Source organism: Nesoenas mayeri, assembly GCF_963082525.1.
Source record: "Nesoenas mayeri genome assembly, chromosome: 2".
Taxonomy (NCBI): domain Eukaryota; kingdom Metazoa; phylum Chordata; class Aves; order Columbiformes; family Columbidae; genus Nesoenas; species Nesoenas mayeri.
Genome location: NC_137543.1, coordinates 161,363,752 through 161,386,388, shown reverse-complemented (window position 1 = coordinate 161,386,388; position 22,637 = coordinate 161,363,752). Strand labels below are relative to the sequence as shown.

The 22,637-nt window shown below is 43.1% G+C and overlaps 1 protein-coding gene across 2 annotated transcripts in view; it reads left to right on the top strand.

Annotated features, from left to right (window-relative positions):
• LOC308037505 (uncharacterized protein) overlaps positions 1–21,893 on the top strand; it is a gene marked incomplete at its 3' end in the record, with an annotated part of 30,049 nt that extends 8,156 nt beyond the window's left edge. For both annotated transcript variants that reach the window (XM_080339323.1, XM_080339324.1), the window contains exons 2-8: positions 5,111–5,242; positions 11,746–11,912; positions 13,879–13,980; positions 15,474–17,241; positions 18,935–19,069; positions 19,183–19,363; positions 21,637–21,893. In XM_080339323.1, the coding sequence (XP_080195449.1) occupies positions 5,201–5,242; positions 11,746–11,912; positions 13,879–13,980; positions 15,474–17,241; positions 18,935–19,069; positions 19,183–19,363; positions 21,637–21,893 (2,652 nt within the window). In that variant the 5' untranslated portion in view covers positions 5,111–5,200. The remainder of the gene's footprint in view (positions 1–5,110; positions 5,243–11,745; positions 11,913–13,878; positions 13,981–15,473; positions 17,242–18,934; positions 19,070–19,182; positions 19,364–21,636) is intronic.
• Positions 21,894–22,637: the final 744 nt, after the last annotated feature.

Genomic DNA, 22,637 nt, shown 5'->3' with positions numbered 1-22,637 from the left:
AAAAAAATAAATCAAGAATTGCCATAAGTGGGGAGGTTACAAATTCAAATCTCTGAAATTACTGACTTTAGGAAGGCTGAGGTTATGATAATTGTACATACACAGCCATAGTTCTTGGTGGATAAATCTGTATTCCATGGTTTCCCAAGTGCTTACTCTGCTTAATGCCTTGTCATTGCCATTCTCAGTTTTAATACAAATGTTGCAGAAATGTTCTGTGTTTGTTTGTTTGTTATTTTTTTAGCTGAGGAAGCTCACAGGGGCACTGGTGAGGATAATATTTCATACAGATACAATTGAGAAACAAATTGGAATCTTCCCCAACAGACTTTTTGCCATGTAAAGCAGAAAGGCATAAAGATAAAAGAAGTTTAAACCAGATATGTCAGAAAGAGACATGTGGGTCTTTAAACTTAACATTAGTTTTCCAATGTAACCTGATTCTGGAACCTGTAAACCCTCAGGTGTAGCAGGTGGAAGTTTTTAGACCTTCCTCACGATGTCCCTACAATATTAATATAATGTTTCAAATAATCTCTTTTCTTTTTTTCCTGGAAGACCAGGACATGTGGAATGCAAACCTGTGACATAAATACTCTTCCATAATGGTATCAATGTGTGTACACGTGCACGCTGCATCTCTCTACAAGTACAATGTAAATCCACCTGAAGATACTACTATTTGTATGACTCTGAAAAGCAGACATTCAGATTAGGAACATTCCCATTAATCCGTGAGTTAAGTTAAGGTTCATCTTTACTATGGCTTGTATTTGTTCAGTGCTAGAAGGTTATGGAAAGTGTGTGTACATATATATGGGGAAAACATCCCTGTCTTCACTGAGGGACAGGATATATGGGGTGGAAGGCACCAGAATTAGTGGGGTGACCATACACATGCAGAGAGGGCTCACTATTGGTAAGGTTCATTTAAAGTTTCTAGTATTAACTTTAAGAAACACTGATGGGAAGATGAATGGACATGACACTCCTAAGAAGGACCAGGACCACCCCCAGTTTTTCCAGTGGACAACAGCAGTGCTAAAATTGTTCCCAAACTGTTGTGGGGAAATCTGCGGATAATCAGTTAATGGAAGTGACATTTCAAGGGGAATATCCTAGCACTTTGGTTTCATGGTGTGCTGAAATCATTCCCTCAGGAACTGAACAACCTCTGTTTCCTAAGGCTTACGAGCTGGATAAAAGGACTAGCCCTCAAATGCTTGGTGCTATTAAGCCTGGGACTGCTGTCGAGGTGTTTTAGCTTTGGAAGTCTCATCACACAGGTGATCGGTAGCCAAGGCGCTTCAGTGTTTCTTTCAAGAGACTATGAAAAAGAGCATCCTCTGGCCTCTCCTACAAACAATTTGCTAGAACAGAGGTACCAGAGAGGCCTAGAAAGGAAAGATAGCTGAGGTTCTTTTGACCTGAGGGCTGCTATTCTATATCACACTAAAGAAATGGAATCTGTGTGAAATTTGCAGAAGAAAGATCCCAAAAGGATAATAATTTATGAGGAAGCTGCTACATCAGAGTGGTTCAGAAGAATGTTTATGGATATGGTGATAGGCGCTTTATATATGATCTTTTGAGGTCCCTTCCAATCCCAAACATACTGTGATACTGTGAGATATATATATATATATATAGTGGGATTGCTTTTTTTGGGATATTGAATGGTTACTTTGCTGAGGAGTCATATCATTCCTCCAGTGAGCTTTGAACTACCTGTCAAATCCAGTGAAACTGAGGGAGAAGAGGATGGATGTCTTGGCGACAATGCATTTCTGTAGATGCCATGGAAGCTGACAGCCCTGCGGAGGAGAGATGCAGATGAGCATCCTTGCAGGGAGAAAGGTGTCTGCGTGACTTTAAGGGGTTGTTACAGTGGCTGCATTAGGGTGAGGAGGGAGGGACTGGGGAGAGCCAGAGGACACACTGGGGAAACTGGTGCCGTTGTGATGAGCTTGGGATGGGGCAGGAACGTGTAGAAGCCAGTTATCAGTTTTTGCCACTGATGGAACAACTTGTTTCCCTCCCTGTGGCTCTGTGGTCGTTCGTCTTTTTGCTCCAAGTTCTTCTGGAACAGTGTCAGAAGAAAAGAAACTTCAAACTCTTTGCAAATTCAGGGCGTTATATTGAAGTACTCAATGGGAACCATGTTTTTTTAATTTTATTTGCCAATTTGATGCAATGCAAGCTGGCAGTGCTGCTTTACCTAAAGCATTGCCTTCTATTACACCAAAGCTCTAACATTGCACTCTCATATCTTGAAAATATCCCAAAAGACCTTTCTAGGAATGAATTATTCACCAGTAGTGCAATAAGCATCTGTTTCTATCAACCCCTAAAAGCTAAGTGACAGCTACAGAAATTTACCATTGAAAATCCATATCTGAATGAGCATCAGCTGAAGCACAGCGGTAGCATTCACCTTGTTTTTTTAACAGCTCTGTACATTTTAAGCTTTGGTTGGACTTGTGGTTGCGAAGCCTCACGCAGCACCTGCAATTCTTTGGAAGTTTCGTATGATTTGAAGTAGTTCCTATTTTGAGATATAAATGGTTAGTTGTTTGGGCTTTCAGATGTCAATTAATGCTTTGTGAAGTTGCGAATAGTTACATTGTGCCACAGAAGTTGTGATTAGCCAAATCATTAATGGGTTTCATTAATTCTGCTTTGACAGAACAGCTAATAAATCACGAATAGTTAAAAGATCAGTAAAGGTTAGTGGCTCAGACATGTATTGACTGGACAAATCATCATGAGTGGTATAAAGATATTACTACACACTACTGTGTTTAGTAAAATCAGCACGTAGGAGCAGTTGTGTGCACCCGAGTCATTTCATTGCAGAGTCCCCTGTCTTAGATTAAATACATGAAGCCTCATCTTCCCATCTGTGTGGGCGATGGAGTTTTCTGTAGCATCAAGTGTTGTGCTGCTGCAGTTCTTCTCTTAAAAAACAGCTGGTGTGTTGTACTTGCACTGGAGAACAACAGGTGCAAGAGCAGCAAGCTCAACACCTCCCAGCAGTACTGACGTATCTACACAGACATTTCACTGAGCTGTTCTGCAGCCCCTTCCTGGCTGTGGACTTTCTGAGCATGGTGATGAAAATGCTGTAGGAAACCCCATAAAATTGACTGTGAGAAGTGGGTTAACTAATTCATCTTCGCTGGTTTCTAGAAGGCCCTTGGAAAAGAGAAGAACAGGGACTCAACTATGGGTTGAACAAATCGTTGCAGCAGACTTCAGGTTGGAGATCAGGTTGGGTAAATCCTTAGTTCTGCCGTTCAGCAGGTCAGAGTAAGTCACCCTAATATAGTCTGACATAATCTTATTACTTTAGGAGAAAAGCAGGTGATATGTTATGTTTTAAGAATATATCGTCATGTGAATGTTGCACACTTTGTCTTGATTTATCTTAATCATAAAAGTAGCCTTTCCCCCATTCATTGCTTCCATCAATTAAAGCTTTGTGACAGTGACGATGAAAACTTACATTTGTGTATCATGCAGAGTTCTGCCATGACATGTAATGCAAGCAGCTGAAACTGGAGAAATGGCACAGGTGCAAAGTGTCTGTAGTCAGTGATGACTTGATAATCTGCTTTTCAATAGGGGAAGTGTAGAAGGTTTTACTGCAATGTGTAAATAGATGTGCAGGGAAGGATTTCAGAATTGGTATGATATGCTTTGAGTGCTCTTGGGAAGGAGCTTTTGTCACACTTGCTTTTGAATAGCAACGTGTGGCAGGAGCCCACGTTGCCTTTGACACAAGTTACGAGAATGCAGACGGAGCAGAGCCCTGAAATGGGCGCAGGATCGTGGGGTGAGCTGGTGGGGTAGATGTGGAGCTGTATGATGTATCAGGATGAAGAGAAGAGTCTTATCACGGCAACACACATCTGTCTGCATGATCCTAAGTGCAGTGCGGTGCTGGTGGCTGATCCGTTCTGTGATCCATTGGATTGTGACCTGGCTGAAGGAGAGAAGCCAGAAAGTTGTGGTACCAGTACTATTCAATATATTCACCAATGATTTGGATGAGGGAATAGAGTGACTGTCAGCAAGTTTGCTGATGACACCAAGCTGGGAGCAGTGGTGACACTGGAAGCTGTGCTGCCATCAGAGACCTGGACAGGATGGAGAGCTGGGCGGGGAAAAATGTAATGAAATAGAACAAGGGCAAGCGTAGAGTCTTGAATCTGGGCAGGAACAGCCGCAGGTTCCAGTGTAAGTTGGGGAATGACCTATTAGAGAGCAGCGTAGGGGAAAGGGAGCTGGGGGTCCTGGGGACAGCAGGGTGACCATGAGCCAGCACTGGGCCCTTGTGGCCAGGCAGCCAATGGTACCTGGGGTGGGTTAGAAGGGAGTGGTCAGTAGGTCAGAGAGGTTCTCCTGCCCCTCTGCTCTGCCCTGGGGAGACCACACCTGGAATCTTGTGTCCAGTTGTGGCCCCTCAGTTCCAGCAGGACAGGGAACTGCTGGAGAGAGTCCAGCGCAGCCACCAAGATGCTGAAGGGAGTGGAGCATCTCCCGTGTGAGGAAAGGCTGAGGGAGCTGGACAAGAGGAGACTGAGGGGTGACCTCATTCATGTTATAAATGTGTAAATGATGAGTGTCAGGAGGATGGAGCCAGGCTCTTCTCGGTGACAACCACTAATAGGACAAGGGGCAATGGGTACAAACTGGAACACAAAAGGTTCCACTAAAACATGAGAAGAAACTTGTTCATGGTGAGGGTGGCAGAGCCTGGCCCAGGCTGCCCAGGGGGGTTGTGGAGTCTCCTTCTGTGCAGACATTCCAACCCGCCTGGACACCTTCCTGTGTAACCTCATCTGGGTGTTCCTGCTCCATGTGAGGATTGCACTAGATGAGCTTTCCAGGTCCCTTCCAACCATTCTGGGATTCTGTTAGCGTCGTCATTGTTCTGTTAATGTGTTAAATGTAGGTGGTAACTGGAGGAGATGTGGGTGTTATGACGTGGAAAGGTGGTGAGAGGAGCAATGAGGGGTAGCTAGAAATGAGTTTCATGCATAATGAGTAGAGCTTTGACAGACATAGTAATTATTGCTTTTTTTTTTCTTTTTAATTGCTTAAATAGGCCAAATCCATCCTTAAGGATCTAAATTCCTGCTAGCACAGCAATGCTGGGTGCTTCACAGAAGAGAACGCTTGTACTGATGACAAGGACATGGTCAAACAAAGTGCCCCCCCTGGTTATTACAAGTCACAGGTGAGTCCAGAAAGTGACTTTGCTTATGTAAACAGAAATAAATGCTTGTATGATATGTTGCTTTTTTAAACTGATATACTGAATAACCACATAACGAAAAAAATTCACCAACCCTCAATAGCTGCATTTTAGATGGAGCAGCTTTCAATATTTGTGTCAGTAAAGGACAGTAATCCTCAGTTCATGAAAGTCAGCGGTTCCTCATGCTCACAACTGGTGGAAGTTACCGTGGACAAAGGAAAAACATCTCTGATTATATAAATAGATGTATTTAGATGCTAGTGTTGAAAACAAACAAAAGAAATGGCCCAGTAGCCAATGAGTTTTCTTAATTGGGGTATTGAACAAGCATCTCATAAATGTACTTTTCCCGCCCTGCCTTAAGTGGTGCTTTTTTAGATGATTTTGACCCAACTGTCTGAGAGATGTGATAGATTTGATCCCTTTTTCTCCAAAAATAGAAGTTTTGTAGTTCTTTGACTTCTGAAAAGCAACGTTTACCTTTGCTGCTGCAACAAGCCTTTTAGATGACATGAAACAGGGATTTAGAAGGAAGCCGCCAGTAATCTGCCATTTTTTTGGTTTTGCCGCCGATAATAAGCAATATCTGAATAACTGGCCTATTTTCTCCCCTGGTTTTAGTTTTTGACATATCCCTGTCACCTCTTTACTGTTGCTGGTTAGTTTGCCATGTAACCCAAGAAAGCAATTTATAGAATTCTGATTATTATTATTTATTTTTTAACCCACTAGTTTCAGAGAATTAACAGCAGTGCATCCCGAATGGATTAACCAGTTTCAGTGTGCTATAGATTAAGATGGCTGTAGGTAGGACTTCTAATAAGTCTTAAGTTAAATAAACCCCTAAACCAATGCTTTTGCTTATATCCACTTGCCAAGAAGAACAAGAAATAAACAGGAAATGTTTATCCTGCCAAGAAATCAGAGAATAATACATTCAGTATATAAGTAATAACACTGTGCAGTGCTGTAATTTACTGTTGTTAAGATAGATGCTTATAAAAAGCATCTGCAAGCAATGGTCTGTGGCAGTGAGTTCTTGCTGTTTTAGGATCACCCACCCTAAAAAAGGCCTTTTCTTAATTTAGCTGAAATGCTTTTTGGAAAATCAAGAACTTCCTATCAGATGGGGCTTCATGACAATCAAAGTAATTTCTTCTAATTATATTATGAAGCAAATATTTAGCTCTGATTACATTTTTTAGCTTAGAAGATATCCTTTTAGAGAATTTAGTCTGATATAAGCTGTAGACTGTTGTCAGCTCTGAAAAGGAGAGAGATGCCCTGTTTAATATTTTTAGTCTGTCCACTAATGCTGTAGTTCAGCAAGATACCCCAGAAATACATAATGTCATTGTTAATGTTCTGTACAATTGGCATAATGCTGGGTTAAGAATTGTCTGTAGGGCCCAGAGAGTGCTGGTGAATGGGGCTGCATCCAGCTGGCGGCCAGTCACTAGTGGTGTCCCCCAGGGGTCAGGGTTGGGTCCAGTCCTGTTGAACATCTTTATTGATGATTTGGATGAGGGGATTGAGATCATCATCAGCAAATTTGCTGATGACACGGAATTGGGAGGGAGTATCGAGCTGCTGGAAGGCAGGAGGGCTCTGCACAGGGATCTGGATAGGCTGGAAAAATGGGCTGATTCCAATGGGATGAAGTTCAACAAGGCCAAGTGCTGGGTCCTGCACTTTGGCCACAACAACCCCCTGCAGCGCTCCAGGCTGGGCACAGAGTGGCTGGAGAGCAGAAAGGCACCTGGAGGGACTAATGGACAGGAAGCTCAACATGAGCCACCAGTGTGCCCAGGTGGCCAAGAAGGCCAATGGAATCCTGTCCTGTATCCAAACTAGTGTGGTCAGCAGGCCAAGGGCAGTGATCCTTCCCCTGTGCTCTGCATTGGGGAGGCCACACCTGGAGTATTGTGTTCAGTTCTGGGCCCCTCAGGTCAGGAAAGAGATTGAAGTGCTGGAGCGGGTCCAGAGAAGAGCAACAAGACTGGGGAAGGGACTTGAACACAAGCCCTATGGGGAGAGGCTGAGGGAGCTGGGCTTGTTTAGTCTGGAGAAGAGGAGGCTCAGAGCTGAGCTCAGCACTCTCTAGAACTACCTGAAGGGCAGTTCTAGCCAGGTGGGGATTGGTCTCTTCTCCCAGGCAGTCAGCAATAGGACAAGGGGCCATGGGCTTCAACTCTGCCAGGGGAAATTGAGGCTGGAGATTAGAAAGCAATTCTGTGCAGAGAGAGTGTTCAGGCATTGGAATGGCTGCCCAGGGAGGTGCTGGACTCACCGTGCTGGAGGTTTTTAAACTGAGATTGGCCATGGCACTTAGTGCCGTGATCTAGTCAAGGGACTGGAGTTGGACCAAGGGTTGGACTTGATGATCTCTGAGGTCTTTTCCAACCCAGTCCATTCTGTGATTCTGTGATAATGTAATGTGAAAATCCCTAAAATCCTTCCAGTCTGAGCTTTGATACTATTTAGTTTCATATATATTTATAGTTGAGTTGTTCCCATTATACTGATGAAGTTCTACTAATTTATTTCTCCTCAAATAAACTCTGGAAAAGCTTCTAAATACAAAGAACTTGCGCGAGGCTTTTGGAAATAGCGAAATGTTTTGGGAAACGCTTCAGTTTGCTGACTCCTCAGTTGCGATGAGCTTCTTGCAGAAGTTCAAACCCCTCTGCGTGCATTTGAAGAGACGATGTAACCTAAACACAGCGCTAGATGTGAGTTGTTAGTAGTTCATATCTAAGTACCGATGAGAGTTTCTCCATTATTTTGTAATTCTGTGTAACTGTAATAGATATAATGACATATTCCAGTGTTCTGGAAGGGCTGAGCGATGAGCCTGTATCCAGGGTACATGAAGTTCCCCCTCCTCTACTGCTCTTTAGTCACATTGTCCTGCACAACTCACATTAGCAGTGATTAATGGCTCTGAAAATAAAAGATAAATCCATTAGCTACAGATCCTATTTTTACTCTATGCAAAAGTATTTTATATTCTAGCCAAGGAGCATCATTTATCTCCGTTGCTTCCCACTAGACTAAACAAAACCAGGGCTCGGGCATTGGCATGTGCTTGTTAATACTGCTAAATTGTTGCTAAAATTGCGGCCTTGGCCAGCTATTTCTTTCCTAAATGATACTTGTGTGTGGTTCAGGGCTCATTTGTAGCAGATAATTTGGATACCACACTCCTCCTCTTCTGCAGAGTAAGAGTTTACCTGTATCACACAGGCACTGTTGTGCCATTTAGTCTCTGGGCCAGAAAGTTGTTGGTGTCTGTTATTTAATGACATAAATATCGACAGTGCCTTTGTATGGAATGTTCCAGAGTGTGTCCAGCCTCTGCGGGGTTTTAGTACCTCTAAATCCATTATTTAATAGATTTTGATGTGTGAGACGAGTTCGTGGGAAGTAATAAACCCTCGGTGTAAACTTTTTAAATTCAAATCATTAAGGGCTGTTGTGCCCTGCTTATGGTAGAAGCACCCTTGGCCAGGTAATATTTCTTTATTGCTTTTACAAACAAGGTCTTAGTCTGTGACAACATTCACTAAACCCAATTCTGGCTGAGGATTTGTAGCAAGCAAGATTTTACCATTCTGCTTTTGAGAAAAGAATCACAGAGTCACAGTATCCCAGAATGTCAGGGGCTGAAGGGACCTGGAAAGCTCATCCAGTGCAATCCCCCCATGGAGCAGGAACACCCAGATGAGGTTACACAGGAAGGTGTCCAGGCGGGTTGGAATGTCTGCACAGAAGGAGACTCCACAACCCCCCTGGGCAGCCTGGGCCAGTGTTCTGATACCCTTACTGAGAAGAAGTTTCTTCTCATATTTAAGTGGAACCTTTTGTGTTCCAGTTTGAGCCCATTACCCCTTGTCCTACCGTTGGTTGTCACCCAGAAGAGCCTGGCTCCATCCTCCTGACACTCACCCTTAATATATTTATAAACATGAATGAGTTCCCCCTCAGTGTCCTCTTGTCCAGCTCCAGAGCCCCAGCTCCCTCAGCCTTTCCTCACACGGGAGATGCTCCACTCCCTTCAGCATCTTGGTGGCTGCGCTGGACTCTCTGCAGCAGTTCCCTGTCCTGCTGGAACTGAGGGGCCACAACTGGACACAATATTCCAGATTTGTTCTCCCCAGGGCAGAGCAGAGGGGAAGGAGAAGCAGAGAGAGAGAAAAAATAGCTTAGCATTGTCTCTTTTAAAAGGCTGAGGCTTGAGATAATGAAACAATCGATATTGAAGTTTTGTTCTTTTAGTCCATTTAGATATAAATAACTTTTTAAAAACTCTAGCTATAAAAACTTTCTAAAGTGGCTCCAGACAGACCGAATGCATAAGGATGTATTCAGACAGTGTGTATTTCCCTTAAACCATCTGGTTTCTATTGGCTTGTTCAGGGCTTCAGATTAATTTCTCCAATTCAGTCTCCCAGAGCTGGAATTGTGGTTCCTAGTGGCAATGTGGTTCCTAGTGGCAATGCAATTTTTCTCTCAGAAGCAATAAAATGAGAGTTTAATAGATCAATTTAAATGTTTTTTTTTTAAGTAGAGGACCCATTCATCACTGTAGCACCATTTACTCCTTTCACACTGTATTTTTTAGCCTTTTCAGGAATTTAATAACTACATGGTTGAGATTTTTCTGCAATTATTCAATCCAGATTTAGCAAATGGTTTCATTTGTTGGATCCCAGGCTAGTTTGACCATGCTGACAAAACAGCTTTTTTTAGCTGGCTTTTTGTACCTATTTCAGCTGTATTTACGATGACTGAAGTTAATTTTATCCTCATTGTCCTAAAAGAACTCTTGCTCTCCATCCTCAGCCACCATGTATCCAGCGTTCAGCACTTTATGGTCTCAGAGTAAGTTAAATATGCTTTGTTCTGCAGTACATCCAGAACTCTTCTGCTGCCAGGTTATACACACAAAACATCCGCATTTATTCAAAACATTGATTATTAACACTCAACTGAAGCTGGGGATTGTCAACCAACTTCCAGCTTGTCTCGCTGCCTCAGAAATGATCTTAGTTATGTGTAAATATATTGGAACTTCCAGTCATTTAATCTGACATTTCTTTCCACTCTCCCAGCCATTGCTCTCTGGATATTAACAGGCAGTGTGGTGGCAAATTAACGTTCTCTTTGGGGGCTGAAGATAAAATACATTAGTGTTTGTGAGCAAGCCATTTGGTTTTTTTTTCCCCCTCCCAAAAAAGTTCATTTTTGAGTTGGCCTACTGACCATTTTTTAAAACTGATGTCGTGCTGGTTTAATTTGTTCATTAAGAAGTGCCTCTAGAATTGGGTGGGAACAGATGCTGCTCAATGTTCTCCTGAGGACAGTATCTTTCATTACTGGCCTCTTGCAGCTACTGATACATCTTCGCTTTGGGGAGGGGGTTGGATTTTCATTGTTATTTTGGGTTGGTTTTGTGTGGCTTTTAGTTGGTTGGTGGTGTGTGTGGTTTTCTTTGTTTGTGGTTGTTTTTTTGGTTTGTTTGTGGGGTTTTGTTTGTTTTGAGCCTCTCAAATGTTACTTTCAGAACCACATCTTGCCTGGATGTCTTTGCTTAGAGAACTGAACTAGCTGCTCTTTCATTCTCTTATCATAAAATATTTTCTTTCCAAGCAAACTGGAGGTTTTACTCATAGAGTCAAGACTTGCAGAAGTTAATCAACAAGGATCAAGAGTCCTGGTGGTGAAGTTGGTCATTAATTATCAATGTGGCCTTGCAGCAGAGGCCACCCCTGTGCTGGGCTGGCTCAGCAGGAGTGTAGCCAGTGGGCTGATTGCTGCTCTAATTCCCTCTATTTTACACTTATAAGACCACAGCTGGATCCTGTGCCCAGTTTGGGGCTCCCCAGTACAAGGAGGATACTGGAGTGATACTTCCAGCTCAAAGTGGGTTTCTGATATTCTGCTCAAACCTTTATCAGTCACAGATTCTGCCGTGACAATTCCTAGTTGAAATCCCTCATGAAGTACAGTTCCCCATGGCACTTAGATCTCCAATAATTGTACACTTCCCCATGGCACTTAGATCTCCAATAATTTATTCCTTGAATGGTAATTCAGTCAGTTTATTAGCAGGGATAATATTTCATCCCTTTGTTTTCTGAGATGGGATGTGTACGCCTGTGACATGTGCATTTCCAGTCACATAGGCTGGAAGATTCTGAGCTTGTGAACTTGAACTTGCAATGTGAAATCTGTAGAGAATTCCTATTATTGTTTAGCAAGTAACTTTTATTATATCCTTATTTCTTTTTAGAAGCTGCATAACTTTGTCAGATTACTTTAAGGCAGGGGAGGGAACAGATTTTGGACTGTGTCCTGTTGTCGTAACTGTGCTTCATTTTCCTGAAAGAACCATTTATCTCAAGATACAAAAGGAAAGGTTTACTTTGCCTTTACTACTTTATTAAAACATCTTACGTTTCCTTCTCTTTTCAACACAGGTAAACAGCAAGAAGCAAAAAATGGACACTCAATTATTTTCCCCATTATTAGGAGCGATTACCAGTACGTCACCTCCGCTGGAATCTTCCCATCTTTACACCGACTGGTCAGCGTGTGGAGAAGATATTAGCTCAAAAACTGCTTTTCAAGACCGCACAAAGAAACGGTATGAGCATTGTTGGTATGATCCTATGGCGGTGTTCCGGAACGCTGAAATTGTTGTGGACCAGAGCAAACGGAATTCTGCATCGTTTTAGGAAGAGTTTGCAGGATAACTAGAAATTCAGTATATTTTCTTTGCTGTGTAACAGTTATGATAGACGTTGTGAAAATGGTAGGGGGTCTTTGTGTGTGGATGTGTTTATATGGAAAAACAGTTTAAAATTTGCAAAGAGTACTAAATGTAGGGAATGAAAAGGGAAACAGGCATATATAATTGAAAACTACATAAGGATAATAACCACTCTCCTTCCGTGCCTCCCATCCCTCAGTACTGTTGCTTCTAATGTTCCTGCTTGATAATGTGGAGTATTTCCTGGAACATGAGCAATGCAGAGAGAATTAGAGCCCAGCCTGCTGTCGTTTTGTGCCCTTAATAGAATTCACTCAAGTTCAATTTTAAATTAAAATAGTTTTTGTAGTTTCGGATGCTGAATGAACGCAAAGGGTCTTTGTTACTTGAATCACAAAGCGTTTTAATTCCCCTGGAGGAATCTGTTCTGCCCAAGTCTTGGCTGTTGCAGACGCTTCTGATCACCCAGTTGTAATGCAGTAAAATTATTAAAGGTACAGAAAAGGGCAGTGAGACAGGACAGGGGTTTGAAAGCTTCTCTGTCAATGGAGAGTAAATAAATCTGCTCTTCAGTTTTGATAAATCAGCTCTGCAGATATCTATAAAATCAGGAATGATAAGAGGATTGCAAGAACAGGGAATTATTATTTCAGTCCAGAAACTATGGGATACTCACTGGAATAATTGATTCTGGCTTTCAATTGTATATCTTTATATATTGTATATCTATATATTAAGCTTTCCACGCCTTCTGTGCAGAGAGAGTGGTCAGGCATTGGAATGGCTGCCCAGGGAGGTGCTGGACTCACCATCCTGGAGATTTTTAAACTGAGATTGGACATGGCACTTGGTGCCATGATCTAGTCAATGGACTGGAGTTGGACCAAGGGTTGGACTTGATGATCTCTGAGGGCTTTTCCAACCCAGATGATTCTGTGATTCTGTGAATTTAATTTTTAATTCCCACACCACATTGTAAATCGACTCTGATCTCTCCTTTGCTGCAAGTCACATAGACACAAGCTGTCATCTGCGATCTCCAGTTGGTTGCACACACTGGAGGCAAACAAGCCTCCTTTAAAAATAAGAGTTTAAAATTGCCATCTGGCAAAGACACAGAAGAGATCCACTTACCAATATTAGTCACAGGTCCTCATTCATAAACCAATTCCAAGAATCTTTGCACTTATGTATATTCTAAACAAAATCGTGTAGACCAGATTCCTTCCAGTGGATAAACAGTCATGAAGTAAAGGTTATAAAAGCTAGAAAGGCTTAAGTGTCTCATTTTCACTGTGGCAAGAGATTAACAAGGTGACAGTCGTAATAATTTATCCCACGTTTTACAGTCTTTGTTAATCTACTAAATCAGCACGAGTGGTTGTGTGGCAGCGTTGGCAGAGGATGTGGTTTGGATAAGCTGATACCAGGAGAGATCTTCAGGGACACCGAAACCAATCAGCCCAATGAGAACGGCATGATGAATGAAATTTATTGAAGCAAAATGCATGTTAGAGGGAAGGAGATCTTAACAGCATTATGTTCTAAGTAACTTTTGAGTAAGAGTTCAGACATAGCAGCTTGACAAGTCTCTGCTAAAGAAAGAATTAAGGAAAATAGTTTTACTTCATTTAGGCTGTAAAATTCACTGATGCAGGAAGAGATTTCTGTAGATGGGTCCTGAGAATGCATTAACTTCAGAACACTTAACAGATGCTACTAGAATATATTAAAGGTTTAATGCTTTACTTTTCTTTTTGCCTTTTTTGTTGAGAGAAGATGCATTTTATTTATTTAGGCTTTTACATATATATATATATATATATCTTTCTTTTTTCAGGGCACCAATAAATCTACCTTATTCTGGCAATGGTCCTGATATGTTTGGGCTGGTGTCGAGCATTTTAGAGGAGCCAAGCAAGCCAGAACCGGTTACAGATTGGTAAGTTTGTTCTCAAAGCTCTTTTATTTCACATATTGGTTTTTACATCCTTCTGTCACAGAGGTGTGATACACATTTTGAGTTATTTCGCAGAGTTTAGTAACAAAGGTCTTATCAATCCCCTCGAAATGTAGAAGTGCCTTTCTTTACTTCAATTGCCAGTAATAAAAAAGGCAACAAACAGCTAGAAATGCAAATTTTCTAAAGTCTTCCATCAGCCTGCAAAATTTGAGGAAAAATAAAAAATAGTCTCATTTTAAGTGGTGGGGAGTTGACTGAATACTGTGAATTTTTAAATCTAAAATATTTAGAAATCTAAATAATCTCAGCAGTTCTGTATTATTCAATATATTCATCAATGATTTGGACGAGGGAATAGAGTGACTGTCAGCAAGTTTGCTGGTGACACCAAGCTGGGAGCAGTGGTGACACTGGAAGCTGTGCTGCCATCAGAGACCTGGACAGGCTGGAGAGCTGGGCAGGGAAAAAGTTAAAGATATAGAACAAGGGCAAGTGGCCCTTGAATCTGGGCAGGAACAGCCCCAGGTTCCAGTGTAAGTTGGGGAATGACCTATTAGAGAGCAGCGTAGGGGAAAGGGAGCTGGGGGTCCTGGGGACAGCAGGGTGACCATGAGCCAGCACTGGGCCCTTGTGGCCAGGAAGCCAATGGGACCTGGGGTGGATTAGAAGGGGGTGGTCAGTAGGTCAGAGAGGTTCTCCTGCCCCTCTGCTCTGCCCTGGGGAGACCACACCTGGAATCTTGTGTCCAGTTGTGGCCCCTCAGTTCCAGCAGGACAGGGAACTGCTGGAGAGAGTCCAGCGCAGCCACCAAGATGCTGCAGGGAGTGGAGCATCTCCCGTGTGAGGAAAGGCTGAGGGAGCTGGGGCTCTGGAGCTGGACAAGAGGACACTGAGGGGTGACTCATTAATGTTTACAGATATATAAAGGGTGAGTGTCAGGAGGATGGAGCCAGGCTCTTCTCGGTGACAACCAATGGTAGGACAAGGGGTAATGGGTTCAAACTGGAAGACAAGAGGTTCCACTTAAATATGAGAAGAAACTTCTTCCTGGTGAGGGTGGCAGAGCCTGGCCCAGGCTGCCCAGGGGGTTGTGGAGTCTCCTTCTGTGCAGACATTCCAACCCGCCTGGACACCTTCCTGTGTAACCTCATCTGGGTGTTCCTGCTCCATGGGGGGATTGCACTGGATGAGCTTTCCAGATCCCTTCCAATCCCTGACATTCTGGGATTCTGTGTGAATATATGTAGTAAAAATAATAGCGGTCATCATCGGTGGTCAGATTCTACATAACATTTACTCACCTACAACAGGATTATTTTTTCCCTCCCCCTATATTTTGGAGGAGGACTGTGGAAGTTTAACCAATAATGTAACGGGAGAAATATGTGTGGGAGGAGTGTAACTGTGAGATGTGAACAGTTTTAACATAATATTTTAAATAATTACAGGAGGTTTGTTTAACTTTGTTACAGGAATTCTCTTTCCAGATTGTTTCCACCTCTGTGGACCCCTGACCTTGGAAGCAATGGGGAATTCTCAGGGCTCTCATCAAAGCACTCTGTTGAAAATCAGGATGTTTCAAACCTGTTGGGCTCACAGAACCACCATCAGGAACACTCACAAAAGCCTCGAGACATGGAGATGTTACACAGAAATCTCGAAGATCTTCATTTCCTGGAGTCTTGGCTTTCTCCATCTGGCCTTTGCGTTCAGCCTGATAATAATCTGAAGAACAGTTCCTCTTTGCATAATAATACTACAGTTCACCAAGAAGGGTTTTGTTTTCAAAATATAGACTATAATCAGCATTTGTGCAGTTATGACCATGTGAGGTTCAATGGAGACTATGATGGCTCCAATTGTAGCACTTTCTTGTCTCAGAACAGAATGAAAGGAGGCGCTGGCGTTCAGGAAGAGCGTTGGAAAAATGTCAGAGCGAGAGGCAAAGTTGTCAACAATGATACTCAAGAACGAACTAAATATCCCCCTGATCTTTCCAATCAGCCTGTTGATGACTCTTGGGATAAAGTGTCCCAGGACAACCGCTTGTTTTCCAAGAAATATGAAAACTTCACAGCTGCTCATAAATTACAGTCATCTGTTCATCCATCACTGAATTTTTTCAATCATCTCCCTAAAGGAAATAATTTTTGTGGAGGGACCAACAGAAAACCACAGGAAACCCATGTGCAAAATGGTCGTCATCCCTTGGGGGATGTTTTTAATAACAACGAATGCAAGATCCATATGAATCCTAAAGAATGCTCTCATAAAGTTTCTGAACATGGTTTATCTGTAAAAAACATTATGCAAAATGGGAGTTATTCATCGTACCGTGGATGCACGTGGTTGGATGGGGAAACTGCAGGTCCGAGAGCTACATTGGGTATCACATATGGAAAGCAAGTGGTGACGAGTCCTCTGTTGTCCTCAGAGGTGTCATCTACATCTAGGGGTTCCCCCACCCATCGGTCTATAGCACAGTCCTCCTACTACTCGCAGATCTTATCAAGGAAAGATGGAAAGTTACAAATATCCAACGGTCTTTCTAATAATTTGCGAGTTTCTGACTTCATCTCGGAAAATCGGAAGCAAATGAAACACATCGGGCCATCACAGCAGGATTCGTTGACGAATAAGGATGGCCAATACCATAAATTCCCTCTTCATTTTTCATCTGACTGGTTGCTGCAGCAGAATGCTGGAAGTGAGAACCCTGATAAGTACCACAGGTTTCCAAAAAAGCAGACCCAAGAAAACAGTAATAAAGATGATAGAAAAGGCAGAAAGAATTGGATTCCTCATTTTGGGTATTCAACCCCAAACCATCAGCAGCTCAATGTGTTTGGAAAAAACCACGAACAGAGCAGTGGTAGCGTGTCAAATTTCATCAATCCTTTTCTTCCTTCTTTCCCATTAATGGCTAATTTTAAGCAAAATCCCATTTTTCCTCCGTTTAACCACCATCTGTTTGCATCAGCAAATAATTTCGGTTTTGCTCCGTCACCGTTTCCATTCTCGGAACTTGTTGATCTTTTCCGTTATGATGATTTCAACCACTTGAATCCCTTCATCAGCGATTTATTTTGTGGGGAAATAGCTGCGCCGTACTTGGCATTTCCAACAGCATTTAACAACTACAGACCTCCAAGAAATCGCAGTGGACCCGCTAACGAGCTTCATCTGAGACTGGAGGAGTGTTGTGAGCAGTGGAGAGCTCTGGAGAAAGAGAGAAACAAGGTAAAACATAACTCACAATTCATATCAATTCATATTCATAATAATATTCATAATCCATATCAAAGCCGGTGATCGCATGAAAGAGTTTATAGAGTCAATTTTCTCGAGGAGGCGACTCTCTTGTCACATTGTTTTAAATGATTAGAACAGCATCTTCAACACCTGCTTTGAGTATAATGTTTGCATTTTTTGACATCGCTGCTTGTAAATTGTGTGTGACTTTGAACTTCAATTTCTAAGTCTGTTTCCCCTTAGAGCTGCTAATGCAACATTTCTCTACTAACCTAGAGTATTTGCTACAACAGATGTCATAATGTTGCTGTCCAAATCACTCAGTTATTGTTAGCTTGCATGCTTTTCGTTTATATGGTCAATAAAAGATCATTAGTTGTTAATTCACCAGGCCTTTGCTACAGTTTTAGAACCACCAGCCATATGCAGTGATGTATCAAGTGGTTCTTAACGTACTGGCATTTTATAGACCTGAATGCTCAAAATGTTCATATTGCAGCTTGGTTAGACTGATCTCTTCTTGTCTCTCATTCCTTCTTTCCAACTAACTCAAGTATTATAAACCCAGACCCACCTTTTCCCTGCAGAGTCATCACAGAATCCCAGAGTGTCAGGGGTTGGAAGGGACCGGGAAAGCTCATCCAGTGCAATCCTCCCATGGAGCAGGAACACCCAGATGAGGTTACACAGGAAGGTGTCCAGGCGGGTTGGAATGTCTGCAGAGAAGGAGACTCCACAACCCCCCTGGGCAGCCTGGGCCAGGCTCTGCCACCCTCACTGGGAAGAAGTTTCTTCTCATCTTTAAGTGGAACCTCTTGTGTTCCAGTTTGTACCCATCACCCCTTGTCCTACCATTGGTTGTCACCGAGAAGAGCCTGGCTCCATCCTCCTGACACTCCCCGTTTATATATCTGTAACCATGAATGAGGTGACCCCTCAGTGTCCTCTTGTCCAGCTCCAGAGCCCCAGCTCCCTCAGTCTTTCCTCACACGGGAGATGCTCCACTCCCTGCAGCATCTTGGTGGCTGCACTGGACTCTCTGCAGCAGTTCCCTGTCCTGCTGGAACTGAGGGGCCACAACTGGACACAAGATTCCAGGTGTGGTCTCCCCAGGGCAGAGCAGAGGGGCAGGAGAACCTCTCTGACCTACTGACCACCCCCTTCTAACCCACCCCAGGTACCATTGGCTTCCTGGCCACAAGGGCCCAGTGCTGGCTCATGGTCACCCTGCTGTCCCCAGGACCCCCAGGTCCCTTTCCCCTACACTGCTCTCCAACAGGTCATTCCCCAACTTATACTGGAACCTGGGGTTGTTCCTGCCCAGATTCAAGACTCTACATTTTCCTTTGTTATATTTAATTAACTTTTTCCCCGCCCAGCTCTCCAACCTGTCCAGGTCTCTGATGGCAGCACAGCTTCCAGTGTCACCACTCCTCCCAGCTTGTTGTCACCAGCAAACTTGCTGACAGTCACTCTGTTCCCTCATCCAAATCATTGATGAATATATTGAGTAGTACTGGTCCCAGCACTGCCCCCTGAGGCACTGCACTAGATCCAGGCCTCAACTGGACTCCGCCCCATACACTTGTATTGCAACGCATTTGAGAATTCTAAACCACCTCAGAAATACGGATTGTAGTATTGTAGAAACATTTACAATGGCTATTTATTTCCCCTCCAGACTGAGACTGACCTTGCAAGAAACTTCCCAGGAAAGCGCATATCTAGTTCAAACAACACCCCCGTGTCCCGACTGCCCGCCAACCCATCACGCGTCGATCGCTTGATTGTCGACCAGCTACGAGAACAAGCCAGGGTAGGGCTGCTTGAACTATAATTCCTAATTTCTTTTGCATTTTATGTTTATTTAATGAAGACTTATAAATACTTAGAGATTTTTTGGTGTGTTTTTTTCAATGTATTTGGCAGGTGGTCACGTTAATAGGGAAAATGGAAAGGCTTCGTGGTTCACCTGTACATGGTAACATCTCCACTGCGCTGGAACACCATCTGGAAACCATTCACATTGCACAGGCGAGGCGTAAGGATGAGATTATTAATGCTGCTAATCCACAGAGACAAGGAGCACCACGATACAATAATGAGAAAGGTAACCGCTTTCCGTTCCTTTAGCTTTAAAAGCCTTTCCAAATGTATAACTGTGCAAATACGCCCTTTGGAATGCACAGATTTGAGGTACACAGCGCCTACTGTAACTTCAACAAAAAAAATGTGTAAATATAAACCTGTCACTTTTAAAAGCCTTTAAATTACTTTAAGAGATCTTTTTTTCTTTTGCTGTTACTAGTTTAAACATTCTCCCCTTGAACCTTAAAGAACAGTTCAGTGATATTATATAACATTATATACATTAGGTAACCAGAAGTAGTTGTCCTAAAAGTAAAAATATCCCTCTGCACAGGGATCTGGATAGGCTGGAAAAATGGGCCGATTCCAATGGGATGAAGTTCAACAAGGCCAAGTGGTGGGTCCTGCACTTTGGCCACAACAACCCCCTGCAGCGCTCCAGGCTGGGCACAGAGTGGCTGGATAGCAGAAAGGGACCTGGGGGACTAATGCACAGGAAGCTCTACATGAGCCACCAGTGTGCCCAGGTGGCCAAGAAGGCCAATGGAATCCTGTCCTGTATCCAAACTAGCGTGGTGAGCAGGACAAGGGCAGTGATCCTTCCCCTGTGCTCTGCATTGGGGAGGCCACACCTGGAGTATTGTGTTCAGTTCTGGGCCCCTCAGCTCAGGAAAGAGATTGAAGTGCTGGAGCGGGTCCAGAGAAGAGCAACAAGACTGGGGAAGGGACTTGAACACAAGCCCTATGGGGAGAGGCTGAGGGAGCTGGGCTTGTTTAGTCTGGAGAAGAGGAGGCTTAGAGGTGAGCTCAGCACTCTCTAGAACTACCTGAAGGGCAGTTCTAGCCAGGTGGGGATTGGTCTCTTCTCCCAGGCATCAGCAATAGGACAAGGGGCCATGGGCTTCAACTCTGCCAGGGGAAATTGAGGCTGGAGATTAGAAAGCAATTCTGTGCAGAGAGAGTGGTCAGGCATTGGAATGGCTGCCCAGGGAGGTGCTGGACTCACTGTGCTGGAGGTTTTTAAACTGAGATTGGCCATGGCACTTAGTGCCATGATCTAGTAAATGGACTGGAGTTGGACCAAGGGTTGGACTTGATGATCTCTGAGGTCTTTTCCAATCCAGTCCATTCTGTGATTCTGTGCTGGTAATGACCATGTATCCAAAGGGCGAGAATGAGCCTTTTCTCACTGTTATCTTGGTGGGTATCAGTGCAAGAAAGACAAAGGAAAAAAAAAAGGATTGTATTGTGTTCATCTGACCGGGATTGAGTTGGTAGTTTTACTTATCATGCCTGAGTATAATTTTAGACAGTCCACTCTGATAACATCAATTAAATGGGCTTAATTGTTGTATCACGTGCCTGTTGGTGTCACCGTTTACTGCAGGGTGACAAGGAAAATTCACTAAAAGAGAGCTGGTCTTGTTTTTAACAAAACCAGGAGAGATGGTTATGCCACTGAATTTTGGACACAATCCTGGTTGTTATTAGTGCGAGACGTGCCGGCTGTCATTTGCAAGAGAAAAATACTCCTAATAACTGATGGAACTCAACCAGGATAGAGCGCTGGCCATCTCCTGAGTAAACTTTGCATACTGGTGATGAGTTGGAACAATGTCGAGTGTTTGATTGCGGGGTGACAATAAAACCGTGGCAGATGTATTGTTAACCCCCTCTCCCCCTGCTTCCCCTTCCGCCCTTCTGTCTCCCAAGGACAGGCGATCAGGAGGGAAAGAAGGACAGAGAGAAGAGAGATGGAAAAATTAAAACTGTTTTATTAATGCTGCTGATAATAATAGAGAAAATAATACAAAATATACAAAACTAATCTTGAAAGTCCCAGCAACTGCGGAGCCAGCATCCGAAGTCCTGGACTGGACTCTACAGCCAACTGGAGCTGGATTCAGTCTGTCACTGGGCCTCAGTTCACAGGGAACAACTAGCAAGGTCCTCTCCTAATGTTGGTCATAAACAAAAGGGACGTGATCCTTGTGATTTCCTACTTTTACATTAAGTATTCACATGAATGGGATGTTATACTCAGTTGGTCAGTTTTTGGTCACCTGTTTCTCACTGCCCCTCTCGCGAGATGTGAATCTGTCCTTATCAATAACCTCGCATTCCATTGCTATGTTCACCAAAACATGTATCTGGTTCTCCAGGAAAACGCAGCTCATATGAAGTTTTAGCTGACAGGCAAATTCACTAAAAGAGAAACTTGTTTTTAACAAAAGCAGGACAAACAAATACATATTTTTTTAAATATATTAATATTACCGTATTTTTCTGTTGCAGATGTTCTCGCTCTGGCCGCTGCCATTAAAGAGCTGGCGGCTTCCACTCGCAGGGCTCGTACGGCTTTATGGTGCGCGTTGCAGCTGACTCTGCCAAAAACCTCTTCGAGCCGGCCGGTAAAACGTGAAGTAGTTGAACGGGCTTTGCAAGAGCTTTGTCCTCCAAACACAAGCACAGAAGAAAAAAGCAGCGTGGAGCACAGACACAAAGGAAGCAAAAAAGAAAAAGCTGCGGAGCCCATGAGGATTCTGGAATAATAATAGCAAATAATAATAATTTAATAATAACAGAAGGGAGGCGGGAGGCTGAGAAAGGACCAAGAGTCCTGCAAAGTGCCGTGGGAGGTGGTTTTGATCGGTTATCAAAAAGCAAAAGGGTTGATATAACTGATCAGTGCTGCAATTCTGTTACTGTGATTCTGCTGTTGAGAGGCACGTCTTGTGCTAGTGTTAATGCAATTTTAATATTACTGGTATTGCAGTGTCTGCTACGTAAGAGTTTTATTATTGAGGCGAACTAAACAATAGTTGAACATTTCCTTGTGTGTTTCTCCAAAGCTACATATCAAGCCATGACCTGAGGAACCAGATGTGGCAGAACTTAATTATCCTTTTATCCTTAATTTAGCATACTTAAAAAAAATCAATATGAAAGCTATTCCATAATTATTCAGGGGTTTTTTTGCACTATTATGTAACTCGTTTAAGTGCCAAAGTGATCAATAAGTGGTTTGCATCCCATGACTCCGTGCGGAGCGATCCACGCTCCTGTGTTGCTTTTGCGATGGGGAGTTGGGTTGTTCGGGTTATCACTGATGGTTTGATAGGAATATAAGTGTTTAATGTGGGTTTTGTGAGATGCTTCAGCAGTTGTGCTGCTAATTCAGTTTCCAGCTAAACCAATGTAAACCAAGCTTTTCTATAGCATAATCCATTGAAAATGTTTAGATTTGCAGTAAGTGCTGCATCAAAGTGGTAGCAGGTGATACAAAATTGTCACTC